Here is an 18,778-nt window from a genome sequence, read left to right as displayed (position 1 = left end):
AAAAATCTAGATTTAATTTTTTGGCAAAATTGCCAAGCCCTAGTGCCAACCACTACATACTGGGAACACCCCACAAGACCTGGATATCACAATTTGGCCCTTGTCAAAGTCGCTCAAAACCTTACGGTTGCCAATTTTTCCTGCTTCCAACACATCAACTTCAAGAACTGACTGTTAATTTGCTGTCTAATGTATCCAACCCTTGACAGGTGCCATTGTAACAAGATAGTCAGTGTTATTCACTTCACCTGTCAGTGGTTTTATTATTATGGCTAATCGGTCTACATATATACCCGGTTTTGGTTGAGTTTTTTGTTCTTATAAAATATAAAGGAAAGACAATTACAGTAGAGACATATATGCATGTTCCTTTAGGTAGATGAGAAACCCAGAATGAAAACCTCAATTTTTCACATTTCCAATAGCTTTCTAAGAACTTAAAAACAATTCACAACATAAATAAGGTCACCCAGCTACTGCTTTTTGTTTATAAATATGTTTTAAGCCCTTTTGAGGGAGTGCATGGAGTCAATATATTAGTCACCCTTGGGAGGAGAGTGCTTTTAAGCGCCGTTAAAAGTAGTTAAGAAGATAGTAGAAGCACAGGAGGGCTATAATAGTGGTTAATTGTCCATGTCCCTTGAGTAAAAGTTTATACCTGCATCATCAACCTATTTATCCCTTAACAAAAGCTATGTGTATCACCAGCAGAGGGGTTTAACTAAAGCCAATCTTCAATTAACCTTTGTTTTTAAAGAACGCCACTCTTGAGAAAAAATGACTGTGAATTTCGATGGAAACCAATTACCAAAGTGTTTCTCTAATATTTATATAAAAATTATGCAGAACTGCATCTACATGATGATTTGAGAGCCTCTTCAGACAAAAAGCTACGTGAATAAAAGAAATTCATTATGCAACGGAGAAGCTCATCATCCAGATAAATACTTTCAGATGCAGAAAGTTCAGGCACCTGTTTTGTACGATTTTAGATTCCCACTTCCCTTTGTCATGATTTTTTTTCTTTAATTCTTCTATTTTTTTAGTTAGATTTTTCTTCCTCTACAGCTTTTTTCCCCTGTTTGTAATGTGAATTGCTGATAACAGCAAGTTTAATGGCAAAAGTATGAAACAATATTCAGGCTTGTCAAGGAAAGGTCACACTATTTGCATTCATTAGGAGCCTGCAGAAGCGTGCAGTGTGTGTTTCATTGGAAGGCTTATGGTTATTGATTTTCATACAGCTGTAGGAAGAAGATAATTACAAGTATACTTCACTTATAGGCGATACAATTAGAAATAATTTGCCTATAACTACACAGGCATAGAGCTGCGTTGCATCTAGGCGTCTTTTCCGGACAGCTGCTCTTCTTATAAATGTGATATAGCGCTGACTACATATGCAGTGGTTTGCCATGCTTATGTGGTTTTATGAACCAGAGAACAGGGAAATAATAGTCTCTAAACAAAACAAAAGCTAACACTCTAAAGTCTAGTATAACAAAGTTTAACCGAGGGAGCACGAGTCTGGCAGTATGGTACCAATGCTATATTATAATTCCACTAAATTGTCACCATTCACTAAATATATACTTTTCCATTCTTAGCTGCATTCCACCCACAGCTTTTATTGTTTAGGGTACTTAGTCCACCTATTGTTCACATTACATGGGTATTCTATTTTTTTCTTGGGGGGAGGGAGGATGGAGAAGGGGGTTGATGCTTTAATCTGTCAAACTCATGCTGTGAGAGAAGAAGCAGCAGGGTGAAGCCATCTGATTGGTTACAGCACTCCACAGACTTTTCCTGATGCACCGTATAGAAGAACATACTAAAACTAGGAGAACATTTACAGAAATTATGGAAAGGGACAGAAAGCACTCAAAAAATGCGGGTTAGACAAAAAAATTCTGGCTGCCCTACAGTAAACATCCACAGTGATTTTTCTTTTTTTTTCTTTTATCCTATGCATTGGATGTTTGCGGTATTGCAGCTCATCCCCATTCAAATAATGTCCAATTCTTTGTTTGCTGAGAGGGTTTAAGATTCAGCTGCCAGACTGCAAACATTAGCAAATCACCAGCATGCCCGCATTTAGATATGGGGTACTCCTCACGAGATAACCTGTTTAATCATTTCACAATGAAAAGCTATTTCTGAGGGTTACTTTCAAGGGTAATTTATCAACCTTTCTATGACAGTTTTCTGGCGTAGAAAGGTTACAAAAGGGCCTAAAAGTCGCAATTTGACTAGAAGCCTTTAAACGCCGCCCTCGCCACTTTTGTGGAAAGGGGGCATGGCTTCGCAGAAGGGTGCGGGACCACAGCATCCCCACAAATTTTTTATAATTTACATCAGAAATTCACACTGTTTGGCGTAGCAAGGTAGAGGTCGATGCTGGGCTATCCTCCCCATCGGTTAATTAAATTAAAAATTAAATAAAAAAAATGAATTCTCATCTCACCGCTCCTCTTCTTCCCTCCGGGTCCCCTTAGCACGACATGGCTCATACAATGTACTGACGCTGGGCAGTGTCGCATATAATGCCCTGATGCTTATCAGTGTCAGGACGTTGAATGAACCACGCAGCATGCTAATAGGATCCGTAGGGGAGAAGAGCAGTGTTGTGGGTATGTTTATTTTATGGCCTATGGGCGGGGGGAACGGATGGTACAGAGCTGCGCTCTTTATACCGCAATTGTGGCACACGGCTGGCTCATAGATGTGACACATTTATTAAGAGGTGGTCGCCTCTTAATAAGTTTGTCGCATGTTACTCCAATCATATTCTATTAGGACTGACATATGAAACGCCAGTTTTAATACATTTCCCCCTTTGTGTTTCAATGTATTACAGTTTTCAAGAATTCTTTGTTATCAGTCCTTGCATTATCTTTTAGGTTGACAATTATGAAAAATTAGTGAAAGGTTTACGTGAAGAGCTAAACCAGGGCCATCTTCATCATCAAGATGGTCAAAATCTGATAGAGAAGCTAAAGAAACAGGCAACAGACATGGAAAGTGAAGTTGAAAATTTGAAGTCCGGAAAGAAGAGCGACATTCAGCTGGTAATTGGCTACAGTATATTTATATTGGTTATTTATTTGTTTGTTTTTATGGCACGCTTCTGCATCTGAGCGGCTGCTAGGAAACCCCATGACGTAAGCAGAGGGGAAATTCAAAGAAGACACGATCTGCATCTTCTTTGCATGTCTCTGTGTATAGATCAACGGGAACGGTCCAGATCACTGTTATCAATAGTCTGTATATTAGGACAGCAGGGATCATGTATTTCTGCTAATCTGAGTCTCTATAGTAAAAATATCAATAAATTAAATAACATAAAAAAACTTAGCAAGTAAAGAAAGGCACACCTCTCCGAACGCAATTTCATTAGTATTCAACATTCTGGGTGACCCAAAACGCATTTTACGTAAGATTAATACGTTAATATCATGCAGAATGTACGTTACGCAGAATGTACATTTCAGCAAACTTACAATAATTACCCGGGGGCCGTATCTGTTCTTGACCTTTACCATGTTTATCAGTCTGTATTCTGGATGTAACAAACGGACCCCCTGTGGTTCTACTGAACCGAACCTACAGCACCATAGGGATACTAAATCAGTGTTTGATGCTCTCTGTCAAGCATGACAGAGGAAATGTAATGGCATAGGATGGCTTTAGCATTGCTGCAGTTGGGGGATTGTGTGATGAATGTAAAGGGATGAATAGAATGGATAGATTAATCAATTTAACGGTAATGGATAAAAATGGAATTGATAAAAATAAATTCTCTCAAAAGACAAATAATTCCAAACTTTTATTTTAAGTTAGAATGCAACTAGGTATCTGTATGTCTGCCGGCTATCTAGATATTAATGCATGAAAGAGTATTGCCCCCAAAGAGTTGATGCTAGCCTCAGGTGTTCACAGCCAGGACTTGTTTCCATTGTAGGATTGAGGTGGGCATCAATGGGGCCCCCTGTTAAAGTGGATACCAGCCCCTAGGTTTAAATGGCAAAGATGATTAACTGTTCACGAAGTGTTCCACAAGTTTGGAGACATCTTGGTTAAGATAACCATCCTCCTTCACATTGCTTAGTAAAGGGAAACAGAATGACCCCAAAAGTTTCAAACTTGAAAAAGCTACGCACACAATATTTCTAATTGCCAGGACTGTTCCTGGCACTACTGTGGGTGGTGGGCACAAGGTAGAAATAATAATAAAAAAGCCTACCCTATAGAGAGTGTTTTGCACATCAGGGATTACATTTGCTTACATATGCTAATCCTTAATGATTCATTGAAGAAACTCCATGTGGAGATGTAAAAGTAACCAATGTTGTCTCCTGCTCATCCAGTACCCAAGAACAGCACCTTCTGACTGAATTGTTGAAAGCAGCGTATAATGCAAATGTGGAACACTACATGTTGTGCTCAGTTGCTTTTATCAGTATTTTTTATAAAACTATCACTGTCACATGTTTGTTGTTCAGTATATACAATGAGAATAGACGGCACACTGTATACACTGGCTTCAACACATGTCAGTGCCTCGACAGTAGTGGATGTTATGCAGAAAGTCATGAGAGACCTTTTCATCTGATGGACGTATGATCTTACTTGTGCTTACACAGCCCCATTTTCTTCTTACTCGTGTGTTTGACGGCATATACACATCTACTTAGGGATTCATTTTATTTTAACTCTTTTCAGGCATACTTTATGTGCATTACAACACACAGCTATTTATGGCGAAAACAGTATAATGCTTACACTCAAAGCTTAAACGTTATACAACTGACTCCAGAAAATAAAAATCCATGAAATTTATCCCTTACACTAAAAGTGATTTATCTTATACATTTGTACAGTAGCAGATTTGTATATAAGATGGAGAAAATGGCAGGAATTGAAATTCCACTATTAAAGGATTGTTCCATTTTATCCACAGGATATGCAATAAATGCCTGGTAGATGGCTGTCTCACCTCTGGGACCCTCAACTACCAGGGAAACCAGTCTCCTGAGCCCTGTTTGCAATTGGCAGCCAGCTTCAGTGAAAAAGGTGGCCATGCTTGTGCATGACTCTCTCAGTTAAAGTCTGTGAAATCTACGGCAAGAGTCAAGCAAACGGTAAGTGTGGCCACCTAGCCATTGAAGTTAATGCAGCTGGAGGTCTAGTTGCATTGGCAAATGGGGGTCAGGGGACTCCCATACTCCCAGTACGTGAGGGTCCCAGATGTGAGATCTGAGGAACCTTCTGTATTATTACATTAGATCTTCACCTTACCAAGGTTTCTTACCACTAATCTGGATCCATGTCAAGATTGCTTGCAGCATTTTAAGCATTAGCTATATGGAGAACTAGAAAATGAGCACTAGAACTATTGATGCTTACATGACATTGTGTCAGCGATATCGCACAAAGCAGCTGCCGGAGTTTGCTAGGACTATCTATAGCATGTATTTATTTTATTTCTTTTACCTTTCCCAAATAAAAATATAGTGAAACATGGCACAAAGAGACGGCACAATCCACGACTGTTAATGAACTTGAATAATGTGCCTCAGCAAGAATTTTATAACGGCACATGGAATTTTGTGGCTTCCTTTGCTGTAAATCAAAATGTGTGTTTATAGGGCACTTTTTAATCCAGGCTTAATATACAATTATTTTTTAATAATCGCAGCCTTAGAACTGCAGCTGTGAGCTCACTCGTTTAAACAGCTGACTGGAATAAGCCGTTTTATGTCGCTAATATTTCTGGCCATGTCAGGAGCGGAGAGTTATTTTCCTCAGGTGTGTTTGAGTAAGTCTCCTAATTTCATTACTTTTAAAGGCAGTGTGAAAATAAAACATGTCATCTCCCTAGATATTGCAATGTTTGTTCAAATTGAAACGGTGTGTGATTACTTCCTACATTCTCTCACCACTTTATAATGACACATAGTTGATCAAACACAATTGCACCTCCATTCTTTTCACTTCAGTGTTCCACAAGGTATTTCTGGTCTTTGTAAGAAAATTGTGAGCCTACGTACAACATGTGGTCCATGGAAAGATTCAGTTTCTTAGGGTGTAAATACTGCAGTTTTTCCGCAACGGAATTTGTTGTGGGAAATCTGCAGCAAGTACAGTGGCAGCAAAGTGGATGAGATAAAACAAATCTCATCCACACGCTGTGTAAATACTGAGCAGAAAAAACGCTCAGAACTTGACCTGCGGTGCAGAATTTTATTCCGCAGCATGTCAATTGTATCTGCGTAAACGTTGCTTATTTGTTGCGGTTTTCCCCATTGAATTCAATGGGGAGGTAAAACCCTCAACAAATAGCAGTTGTTGCGTTCGTTTTTTCCATCAGGTTCGCATCGATCCCACCGCCAAAAACGTAATTCAGAAAAAAAAATCATATTTACCCAGAAGTCTGTGTCCCTCCCTCCAGCGCGGCCTCCTGGGATGACATTTCATCCCATGTGACCACTGCAGCCAATCACAGACAGCAGCGGGCTCCTGGGATGAGATGTCATCCCAGGAGGCCGGCATGCTAGCAGGATGGTAAGTGCTGCAGTTTTCTGCAGTGGACATTCGGGGCGAAAAACTGCACCACAGTTTGATACACTTTTTCGCCCGGAATACCCTGCGGTGCACAGGGCGAATACACTGCATGCTATTAGGCAGCGTATACGCCCTGTGTGAACAGAGCCTTAGGGAAATCACTTCTACTATTAGGCATAGTTGACACTGAGTTGTTTTATGCGTTTTTTGACGCTGAAACCGCGCAAAAAAATGGCCGAAAACGCCCCCCATGGATTTCAGAGGGAGGCAGAAGCGTTTTTGTTCCCATGAGCGGAAAAAAAGTTTGCAGGAGAAAGAAGTGTCATGCCCTTTTTTCAGGTGTTTCAGCCTCTGACCTCCCATTCACATCAATGGGAGGCAGAAAAAGCGGTTTACGTTGTGGCTGAAAAACGCTGCAAGAAATGCGGCAAAGAGAGCGCAGGCAGATCAAAATCTGCCTCAAAATGATTTTTCCACCTGCAAAAAACTCTGTGTGAACTAGGCCCTAAAGGGATTTTCTACTTTTAGTTCTGAGATGCTACTGAGAAATATCATAAGGTAACACAAAGAGAAAACCACTGTGGCTTCAAATAATAAAGGTGCTATAGAACCTTATAATGCACCCAGAAATGTTTGTTTCTTGATTTCTCTCGCACTTTGTAAACACTATTTATTTCAGTGGGGCTGAGTTGAGTAGAAAAAATACTTAAATCAATTATTCAAATTTATGGAGATTTCAAACCAGTATTGTATGCGGTAAGCTCCTGAGCTCCCCCTAGGGGTGCCTGCAGACAACCAGAATTGTAACTTTTGTGCTGCGCAGATTTGGAGATCTGTATCAGAATATAAATATTATAATGATAGAAGGTTTTGTTAAGTGCATAAAAGCAAGGCCCAACCCCTTTTAAGGCACATATTTAACATTAATATATTATAATTATGTATGTCACACACATTTATGTGAGTTTTCAAGACAAAATTCTATAACATTTTTGTATTTAGTTTACAGCTGTGTAATTTGGTTGCATGGCTTCCAGGTTTCATTGTGAACTATGGTGCTAAAGAGGAATTGGTTACTACGAACATATTTCATGTTTTCACCCGAGCCTCAAGAAAAAAAAGTTTACATATCCCATTATATCTTTAAGATAAAAGAACAAGAAAACCGACTGATAAAATTGGAGAATATAATCCACCAGTTACAGGAGAAAGGTAGTTCTACACAAAGTGATCTACTAGAAGCTGAAGCACAGATGAAAATCCTCCTTCTGAATCTTTCTACGGCACAGAAACAGATTAAACATTACATAACACAGGTATTGTTTCCTTTCTTTCCATCTGGCCATACAACTTAGACAGCTGTCGTCCAAAGGCATGTATGGCCGACATCTACTCTTCTGGACCCTCCCATACACATGCACGCTTGGCCAAGAGCATGTATACTCAAAGGGGTGGAGGGGAATAAGCCACTGCCATACACCTTTGGTGGCAACTTATCTCCTGTTAGTACACAGGGTTGGGCATGTTGAAACCTAACATGCCCGACCCTTTTTTTCCCCCACATCTGAGTCGGGACACCCCATGCTAAGATACATGCAAACACTACATTTTTACATTATTTTAAACATGCAATACTGCTATATTTACTATGGATGTGTCCTTCCATACCTTTTCTCTTATCTCAACATATGATTTTGCGATACTCCGTCACGAGATGTCTATGCCATATGTGCCTATGTTTAACCACCCAGTGGTTTTGGAGAGAGTTGCAGTCTGTCAAGGGTTTTACAAGCTTGTCGCAATACTGTATTGAATTAGTTTCATGAGAAATTTGAGTCCTTTACCAAATTCAAGCAAAGGTGAAGGTGGACACATCTCTTTACCTTAAATGTCAGAATCTAAGCACACATTTTGATCATATTGTGTGAGCCCATCTGCCTTGACAAGGCAACCGTCTGTACACTAAAAATTATGCCTGTACAACAGGAGACTCAGCTCTTTCTTTGGCCTAGGCCTACAAAATTAACTTTGTGTAGTTAGGAATCAGCTTTAGGGTATGCTTTATTTAGGGTATCAGCTTTATTTTCATGCATATTTCGGAGCATAAAAAAAAACGCTCCAAAATACACTTCAATTATGTATGCAAAGAGTTTCCAGTGATTTCAATGGAAAATACACTGTTTAGTTCATGTGAGGCATATTTTTACCGCTGGTGAATTTAAAAAAGCCTCATAAAAATACTTCTTGAATCGTTTTACAAGCTGATTTTCCATTGAAATTACAAAAAACGCCTCAAAATCAGCTCCAAAAACGCCTGGATTCAGCGGCTATTTTCTCTTGAAATTGGTCTCCTATTTCTCTGCCTTAAACATAGATATATACAGTCGTGGACAAAATCGTTGGTACCCTTCCGTTAAAGAAAGGAAAACCCCCAATGGTCACTGAAATAACTTGAAACTGACAAAAGTAATAATCAATTTAGATTTACTGAAAATCAACTAATGTAAATCAGATATTGCCTTTGAATTGTGGTTCAACAGGAAGAAAAAAAACGAATGAAACTGGCCCGGACAAAAATGATGGTGCCCTTAACTTAATATTTTGTTGCACAACCTTTTGAGGCAATCTCTGCAAACAAACAATTTCTGTAACTCTCAATGAGACTTCTGCACCTGTCCACAGGTATTTTGGCCACTCCTCGTGAGGATACTGCTCCAGCTCTCAGGTATGAAGGTGCCTTCTCCAGACTGCAGGTTTCAGCTCCTTCCACAGATGTTCAATAGGATTCAGGGCTCATAGAAGGCCACTTCACAATAGTCCAACGGTTTTCTCTTCGCCGTTCTTGGATGTTTTTAGCTGTGTGTTTTGGGCCATTATCCTGTTGGAGAACCCATGACCTACCACTGAGACCAAGCTCTCTGACACTGGGCAGCCCATTTCGCTCCAGAATGCCTTGATAGTCTTCAGATTTCATTTTACCCTGCACAGATTCAAGACACCCTTTGCTAGATGCAGCAAAGCAGCCCCCAAACATAACCGAGCCTCCTTCATGTTTCGCAGTAGGTACAATGTTCTTTTCTTTGTATGCTTCATTTTTGCATCTGTGAACATAGGGCTGATGTGACTTGCCAAAAAGCTCTGGTTTTGTCTCATCTGTCCAAAAGACATTCTTTCAGAAGCTTTATGGCTTGTCAATATGCATTTTGGCAATCCCCAGTCTCGCTTTATTATGATTTGCTTTCAACAGGTTTTCTCCTCGGTCGTCTGTTATTAAGTCCACTTTGGCAAAGATACCGACGTATGGTGCGATCTGACACTGATGAACCTTGACCTTGGAGTACACCTCTAATCTCTTTGGAAGTTGTTCTGCGCTCTTTGGTTACCATTCGTATTATTTGTCTCTTCAATTGGTCATCAATTTCCCTCTTACGGCCACGTCCAGGGAGGATGGCTACAGTCACATAGACCTTAAACTTCTGAATACTATGTGCAACTGTAGTAACAGGAACATCAAGCTGTTTGGAGATGGTCATAGCCTTTACCTTTAATATGTTTGTCTATAATTTCCTTTCTAATCTCCTGAGATAACTCTCTCCTTATCTTTCTTTGGTCCATGGTCAGTGTGGTACCCACCATGATACCAAACAGCACAGTGACGACTTTTCATCCTTTAAATAGGCAAACTGACTGATTACAAGTGTGAAGACACACGTGGTGCTAATTACAGGATACACCTTAGTTTTACATGTCCCTATGGTCAAAATATTTGCTAAGGGTACCATCATGTTTGTCCAGGCCAGTTTCATTAGTAAGTTTTTTTAAAATTTCTGTTGAACCACAATTCAAAAGCAATGTCTGATTTACATTAGTTAATTTTCAGTAAATTAAACTTTTATTACTTTAGTCAGTTTCAAGTTATTTCAGTAACCATTGACAGGTTTTTCTGTCTTTAACGGAGGGGTACCAAAAATGTTGTCCATGACTGTATATAAATATATACAGAGTGCTGCTATTTCTTTGTGCCAGTTTCCTTTTGAATTTTCATCACAATTATTTGCAGACTTAAATTGCATGTATGGACTCTTAATTCTATAAAATAGAATAAAAAATGTTTTTCTTTACCTTTTATAATACATTTTTATATCATCCATCGTTATTCTTTGTTGAATTATTCCACTAGACTAATATTTTGCTTACAGCGGTCTTCCCTATCAGCCTGGCAGGTCACTCAATGTAATGCACAATCAAAAGCTGTCCTTTTCCGGTGTGCATACTCAGCCATTATTCTAGCAATTTCAGGGTTTTTATATTCTCTTTCTCTTGGCATTTCCATTCTTGCAAATAAGAAGCTTCCAGGGTCCAAGCAATAAACAGACAAATATCAGGGGTCATTGTAGACCAGTCAGAGGTCTGTAATATAAAAAAAAAAATTAACCGATAAGTATTACTAAAGTCTAAATGTTTTTGCTTTGATCGTAAGAGCTTATAGTTTTAAGTCAAAATCTGAAAAATTTACCATTTCTAGAGTAAATCTTTGGGGAAAAATAATATATTCAGGTGACAGAATAATCCTTCATATTGGAGCTGATTGTATTTTGGACGCAATTTTATTATAATTCAGTGTGAAATATCTCAGTGGAAATTATTATGTATAGAATGCAGAGATGGAATATGAACACAGTTTTCCTAAAAGTAATCTGTGTCCCAGCTTTATTAAACCCCCCCTTGTTGTAGGTGCATTGAGCAGTAGGTAAAATTGGTATTGAAATCTGAATTGTTCACATAAGTAATTTAACAGAGTATCGGAGCTTGTACAGTAATAAGGCTTGTTTTAATCCTCTGGTTGTGGCTCCTGACACCATGGAACTGCACGTTGCTTCTGTTTGCCCCTGTGGGGAGGTTAGATGACTGGAGGATTACAAAACCCGTGCCTTTTATTATTTGTACAGGCTCTTTTCTCTGATAAAAGGAACGAAGAAAAATTGCATTCACACATTTGGCGAGGAACTCCTTACAACTGTATCTTCACACGTAGGTCAGGCATTGGCTGCTACTTTATGTGTGCCCCCGTCATCAGAATAGGAAAACTTAAGAGAATTGTTTAAAGATCTCGATCACAGTTAAAAAGCAGCTCTGGGCTGTAAAAAGGGCTCAAAGTAGCGAGCGGTTGCTTTTGACCGCAATCACATGGTGATCTTTAAATAATCTCCTAAATGCTATAAAAAAGGTTTCTTTAAAGGTCTTCATCAAACTGCACATTTTTTATGTTCAAGGCTGAATTTTATGAGGAAACGATAGCGAAACTGCAAGAAGATTTGGAACAGTCAAAGAGACACTGCAGAAAATGTACAAAAAGTCTGGAGTCTGCTGAGCGGAACATTTGTGATTTGAAACTGGAAATAACTTTATTACAAGCAAATCACAAACAGACAGTCGAACAGGTAACACCGCTGTATTCATCTTTCATCTGACTTTGTTTTGATGTTACAATCCCGGACATAATTTTGGTACAATGGGTTTCATTTTTGTCTTATGTTTGGATAGAGGAACAATAAAAGTTACATACTGTGAGAATGTGCTTCAATTTAAAACAAGTGTTATAACATGTAAGCATGGGGAGAGCTGTTCTTCTACACCTGTGTTCTCCCAAGTCTCCCCTCTCGCCTGGCAGCCCTATGCTTTTCTGTCTCATTGTCATCTACACATACCGCAATCACGAGACAGCGTAGAAGAGAGGCAGGTAGTAATGGCTGCTGCTCAAAGGCACAGGAGGAATGCAGGATCCGGTGGATTTTGACTCTAGTCTTTTCTTGCCTTAAGAATTCTGAATTGTATTATCAGTATCTAATTTGCATCTGTCGATCCATACAATTTATCTCTGCCATTCTCAACCTTCTATCATAAGGCAACACCACAAAATTTTTATCATCACTGGATCTCATCTCAGGCTCCGACTGTAATACAATGTATTGCCATGTGCAGGAGCCTGCATGGCAGCACTCCGACTCCCCTGCGTCTAGTGTGGATCCATATGGGCTCTGTGGGCCGCTATATGGTGCTCCATCTGTTGCCATATTGGAGCTATTATCCCTTAGATACAATGCTAGAATAGCTCCATAATATTGCATGCAATGGAGTATACCACCATTTTTTGTACCTGATAATCTGCCGCCATATGAATTCAGAGGCATAGGGATGTACAGTAGGAACTCGGGCCACTATGGGTGCCCCATTACAGCTATGTACAACGCAAAGCCTTAATACTTGAGGCCTAAGCTATCAATATTGTAGGCAGCTCACAAATGTCATACCAGTCGTATATTGTAGATGGGTTACTTGTGGCAATGTTAGATACATCCTTGTGCAATTTTGTGAAATTGGTTTAATTTTGGCAACAAAAATTCCTCCTTCCCGCATTTTCACGTACATTCGCATCATTGGAAGGGTTACCTTCCCATATTCGGACGTGCATGTACGTGATGTTGCTTGCCTGGGCACTGAAGCTGTGCTCACACGATTACTGCGGGAGCCCGGCTGTGACTGACAGCCTTTAACCCCTTAAATTCCGCTGTTAAGAGCAACCGCAGCATTTAAATGTTATGACAGGTGGGGGCTCTCTCTGTCACCAATCGGTGACCCACGATTGCCGGCCGCCCACAGATTGCCATAGCAGCTGGGGCCTAACAAAGGCCCGCAGGCCTGCCCTGGCTATATGCCTACTAGGCCATGCCAGAGGCATGGCCTAATTAATTGCCTGTCAGTTTTACACTAACAGGCAATAATGCTTTGATATACTAAGTATACCATAGCATTATATCTGCAATCAAAAGATCGCATGGTGAAGTACTCGAGTGGGACTTAAAAAGAAAAAAAAATAATTTAATTATTTATAAAAAAAAAAAAAAAAAAGTCTAACAGTAAAAATAAAATAAAACCATTTTTCCCATAAGAAGTGTTTTTATTCAATAAAAGTGTAAAAAAAAGCTTGAAAAATACACGCATATGGTATCGCTGCTATCGTAACGACACAAAAAATTAATTTAACACATTAATTTAACCGCATGGTAAACGCCATACAAAAAAACCCACAAAAAACAATGGCAAAATCGCTTTTCATTCCCCCCAACAAAAATATAATAAAAGTTAATCAATAAGACCTATGCTCCCCAAAATAGTAGCGATGAAAACTACACCTTGTCCCTCAAGAAACAAGCGCTCATATGGCTACATCGATGGAAAAATAATAAAGTTACAGCTATTGGAATGTGGTGATGCAAAAATTTATTATTTTTGTTTTAAAAGGTTTTCTATTGTGAAAACTTAAAAAACCTATACATATGTGGTATCGCCGAAATTGTATTGACCCATAGAATAAAGGTAACACGTTATTTATGCTGCAAAGTGAACAGTGTAAATTTAAAACACGAAAAACAATGATGGGATAGCTGTTTTTTTCAATTACCTCCCCAAAAATATGTTAATGAAAGTTAATAAAAAAACAAGCACTCATACGGCTATTTTGACAGAAAAATAAAAAAGTTATAACTCTTGGAATGCAAAGATGAATAAAGGACAAAAAGAATTAAGGCCAAAATAAGCCTGGTCCTTAACCCCTTAAAGACCGGGCCTGAAAAGCTAAATTTTTCAGTTTTTACCTCTCTGTATTTCAACAGCCATAACTTTTTTATTTTTTCACTGACATGGCTGTATGAGGCTTTGTTTTATGCAGGAGAAAGTGTATTGTTTTTTTCACAGTTTGGAGGTAGAAAAAAAATATTTTTACGGCGTGAGGAAAAAGAGAATCTCTGCATGGTTTTTCTTGTTTATTTTTTATCCCGTTCACGTTTCCTGCTAAATAACCAGTCAGATTAATTCTTCTGGTTATTACGGTCATTTAGATACCTAATATGTGTAGGTTTTTTGTTTTTATTTAGTGTAGGGGCAATAAAATATATAGTTTATTTTGTTACTTTTTTTTGATTTCCATTAAGGGATAACTTTATTTATAGCTTTATTTTTTACTTATAATGTATTAGCATACTCCTGTATGCTAATACATTACACTGTGTCACTATGACACAGGCTGCTGTTAGGGCAGCACATGGTGTGCCTGAACAGCAGGCTTACTGAACAGACAGCCCTGGGGTCCTTTCTAGGTCCCCAGGGCTGACTTTGATCAAGTCACGTACCGCGGCGATCAAAGGGTTAAACAGCTGGGGTCCGAATGTTTTCCGACCCCAGCTGTATTCAGCAGGCTTCTCTAAGATCAGGAGCTCTTAGTTACAGCTTCTGCTTAGAGGATGAGCGCTCATCAGCCTCTTCTACAGCGACGCCAAAATAGAGGGATTTCTTGGGGGTGGAGATAACTTTGAGAAGAGTAATGAAAAGCATCATGGGACATGTAGGATAAGGACTAAAAAAACTTCAGGTCCCGCCTAGAACCAAGAAGTAACACAGCATGTAAGCTGAGATAACGATCTAATGGTACAAACTTTTGCATTCTCTTTTTGTGTTGAGAACAATATAAATACAGTGTAGATCAATGTTAGAGGTATTTGGTGTAGACGTCGGATAACCCCTTTAACAGTGTTTTATTTTGTTTCTAGCTGAAGGTGAAGACAAAAGAAAACACCAGTCTCGGCGCTGAACGACACAAACTAAAGGAAGAACTTTCTGGCAAGTTACGGCAAAAATCCAAAGCCGAAATGTTGAAGCTTCAGAGTAAAAGTACCAGAGAGGAGGTAACTCTATGTGAGACAAATGTTTACAGTCATTGTATCAAAGTTTTTGTAGTGGACTTTTCTGCTTGATTAGGAGAGGCTCCATCTGTTATCTAAGTAGGAGCTACAAAGGTTGCAAGAAAAGTTTGGGAGTTTGCTTGAATATTCCTCTTGACTGAAACTATTAGGATTCAATTTCTCTCCCGTGGCTTCAAAGATGTATTGTTCCCTTCTAGAGTTACCACTCATGGTCTTGAAGGGGTTAAGTAACACAAGATGTTCAAGGGGGCAAGCGTGTTTCGTCATTACCTTTTGAGCTGATACTGAGACCTTAATGACTCGTTATAATAACTTTTTTGTAAAGTCAAGACACTTTGCTTTTAACTCCGGACCTCCTGTGATTTTGGACCATGCCATGTTTTCATGACTTAATAAGCAAAGTTTTCAGTCCTCAGAGAATCGTAATATTGTAAGGAAACACAGAACAACACTTTTAATTGTATAAAAAGACGGACTTTATTATTTCTTAAAATTTACCTTCTCCACGCACTTGTCATTACTAACCAAAAGCATACTAGTAATTAGTGAGATGAGACCCGTGTTCATATTTGGAAAAATAGAAAACTACTCCCTGAGCCCCATGCACACGACCAATAGTGTTTTTTACTGACCGCAAATACGGATCCGTAGTCATTTGGAAGTCAGCCACATATCTGGCACGCGGTCTGCAAATACGGTGATGTTACCAACATGACCCACCCCCTTGAAAAGGTCACATGAACGCTCAGCCGCCGTTTTCTTGGGGAATCCCCTGCCGTTGCATAGCAACGCTTCCGCAAACGGACAGCTATTTACATCCGTAGCCGTCTGCAATTTTGCATGTGCCCCTCTATGGGCGAGTCCGTGCCACAATTGCAAACAAGAATAGGACATGTTCTTTATTTTGTGAATCATTTCCATGGCCCAGACACATCTCCGTAAATATATGGAAAGGTGTCCGTGGCCTATAGAAATGAATGGGTCCGCAGATTATCCGTAATTGCGGATAAAAACTACAGTGGTGTGCATGGGGCATGACTCTACATTACCAGTGATGCCTGAATCATTCTTATTGCTTTTCTGATTTTCATTATGGAAACTACAAAAGGATTGGTCTTCAAGATAACTGCAAAATATCCAATTGCTTAAGGTATTTGATTTGAGTTTCAATGCCTGGCTCAATAAATGGCCTGAATTTAAGTTCAAGCCAGCCTAGCTTTGTGACTAGTAAATTCCTGATGCTTTAAAAAGATGGAGGCATATTCATGCAGTCTGATTAACATATGGATACTTTATAACTGCATGTCTTAATGATCAGGGCATATTAAGGTGTTAAAAAAACAATAAAACCCGCAAGTCATTGACAGATCTCCACAAATATGCATTTAAGCGCACGTTGCGTAATTTGGTGCAGAAAATTCACGTCAAAACCGCAGGTTATTCAACAGGTAATATCCGCACCTAATAGTGCGTTTTTTTTTAAGCATTTTAGATACAGTTTTTACATTTTGATTCAGGAATAGGTGCGGTTTTTTGCTGCGGATTTTGGTGTGTTTTTTTAAATAAAACTTGTCAGATACATTTCGCAAGCGGAAACGCAAGATGAATTGACATGCTGCAGATTTTAAAATACGCACCGCAGGTCAATTTATGTGCGGAAAAATTCTGAAACGTGTAGAGGAGATTACTTGGGTTCTCATTTACTTTGCTGGTTCTGTATTACGCAGCAGATTTGCCACAGGAAAATATGTGCGGCAAATCCGCATCTTACGCATCGTGTGCATTTGGCCTTAAAGTGCTAAATGTAAAAACATAATTGGATCCATCAGACCTATGGTGGTGGGTTAATACCGATAATATAGTTCCTCTAAGTGACTTCCTTTATAGTCCAGTATAGTCCTTTATACACTAGCTATATGTGTGAGCCTGTATTTTGTAGTAGACGTGAATGATCACGGACGGCTACTGCTCGTTTATCTACGAAGCTTGTAAAGGAATAAGGAGTAATGGAGGAGGAGGATGTTCTTTGTGTTAGTTTTACAGTAGGAGCAGCAAAGTATATTACATCTGTGCTATATATAACATATAGTATATATTTGTAGTGTGTATTGAGACATTTTATGTATGGTAATATTTTGAAAGGGTTTTCTGGGACTATAGCGTTAATAGGCCATCAATGTTTGATGGGAGGGGGTTCGATCTACGGGACCTCTGCCGATCAGCACAAACCAGGAAAGGATATGCCATCATTGTTATTGTCCCGGAGAACCCCAATAGCTTTTATTTTACTGGTTCTTCCAGAAGGGCAGATATTAAATACAGACACCTACTACTGATCTCAATGCACAAGACCTTGCTTCCATGCTTGTAGACAACACTGATAACATTTGTCAGAGATTGTATCATATTCTCCCAGCAGCAATGTCCCTCGGTCAGGTTATAAGTCCTCTTGTATTTCCTCTATTACTTTCTATGTTCGTGTTACTATTGGATCCTGTTCCCTCGCTCTTTGTTCGTTTTCATTAGCTGTTATTCTTAATTTGACTAAAATGTATTTCATCTAGTGTTTTCCCTTCCTCTTTTAAGCATTCTCGATTTACCACAATTGTCAAAAAATCTTCTCCTTAGCCATTCTTTCCGTAAAACTATTGTCCTTCCTCTAAGCTTCCTTTTATTTCTTTACTTCTGGAATGCCTGATGTAATGAACTCGATCACTGCTGACTTTCTGATGGGTCCATCACAGTCCAGTTCCTGAACTGTAAATTCAACTGGAATGGATCTAATTAAAGTTTCTATTGTTCTCTTGACTGCTAAATTTGACAGAGTATGCTTTCTCTTGTGTTATGTAACTGGCCTAAACCTGATTACTTTATTGCCTTTCTACCCTAGTCATTTTTCTCCATGACTACTGATTACTAGAATTATGTTAACTAAATTGGCTCCGCTTTAAGACATTTTTACATGGGCCAATGATCGGGCAGACGAGCGTTCATATGTGTAAACAGGGCAATCATAAGCAGATAAACGCGTAAACAAGATGTGCTGCCGACATGATGGAAATGCTTCGGGACGGAAGATTGTAGTAACAATCGCTCGTCTCAATACATTACTGATTATAGCTACTTGTGAAAGGAGCAAACGAGCGTCGATCAACGAGCGCCCATGAACGAGCATCGATTAACTCAATTCGAGAGATGTGTTGCAAATGTAGGTGGATGAACAATCCTAGTAACAATCATTTGTCCACATACATTACCAATTATTTCTCAGTGTAAAAGGATTAAACGAGCGCTGATTAACGTGCTGTATCGTCTATCGCCACTCGTTTACACTAGCCATATCCGTCCATGTAAGTGGACACTAAGATTTGTAGGCGACCAGTATATACATACTTTACATTGTTGTGTATGCAGTACATGACCATTGTATTTAAAATTGGAATCTTGCCGTGATT

At 39.1% G+C, this 18,778-nt stretch overlaps 1 protein-coding gene across 1 annotated transcript in view; it reads left to right on the top strand.

Annotated features, from left to right (window-relative positions):
- The window catches only part of LOC142652536 (uncharacterized), a 371,082-nt gene that overhangs the window by 179,917 nt on the left and 172,387 nt on the right, over nucleotides 1-18,778 (top strand). Inside the window, exons 15-18 of the mRNA XM_075828181.1 lie at nucleotides 2,901-3,068; nucleotides 7,713-7,880; nucleotides 11,838-12,005; nucleotides 15,171-15,305. Coding sequence (XP_075684296.1) covers nucleotides 2,901-3,068; nucleotides 7,713-7,880; nucleotides 11,838-12,005; nucleotides 15,171-15,305 — 639 coding nt within the window. The remainder of the gene's footprint in view (nucleotides 1-2,900; nucleotides 3,069-7,712; nucleotides 7,881-11,837; nucleotides 12,006-15,170; nucleotides 15,306-18,778) is intronic.

This window comes from Rhinoderma darwinii, chromosome 5 (assembly GCF_050947455.1).
Source record: "Rhinoderma darwinii isolate aRhiDar2 chromosome 5, aRhiDar2.hap1, whole genome shotgun sequence".
Taxonomy (NCBI): domain Eukaryota; kingdom Metazoa; phylum Chordata; class Amphibia; order Anura; family Rhinodermatidae; genus Rhinoderma; species Rhinoderma darwinii.
The sequence above is the reverse complement of the archived record's forward strand: the minus strand, read 5'-3'. Positions and strand labels throughout refer to the sequence as shown.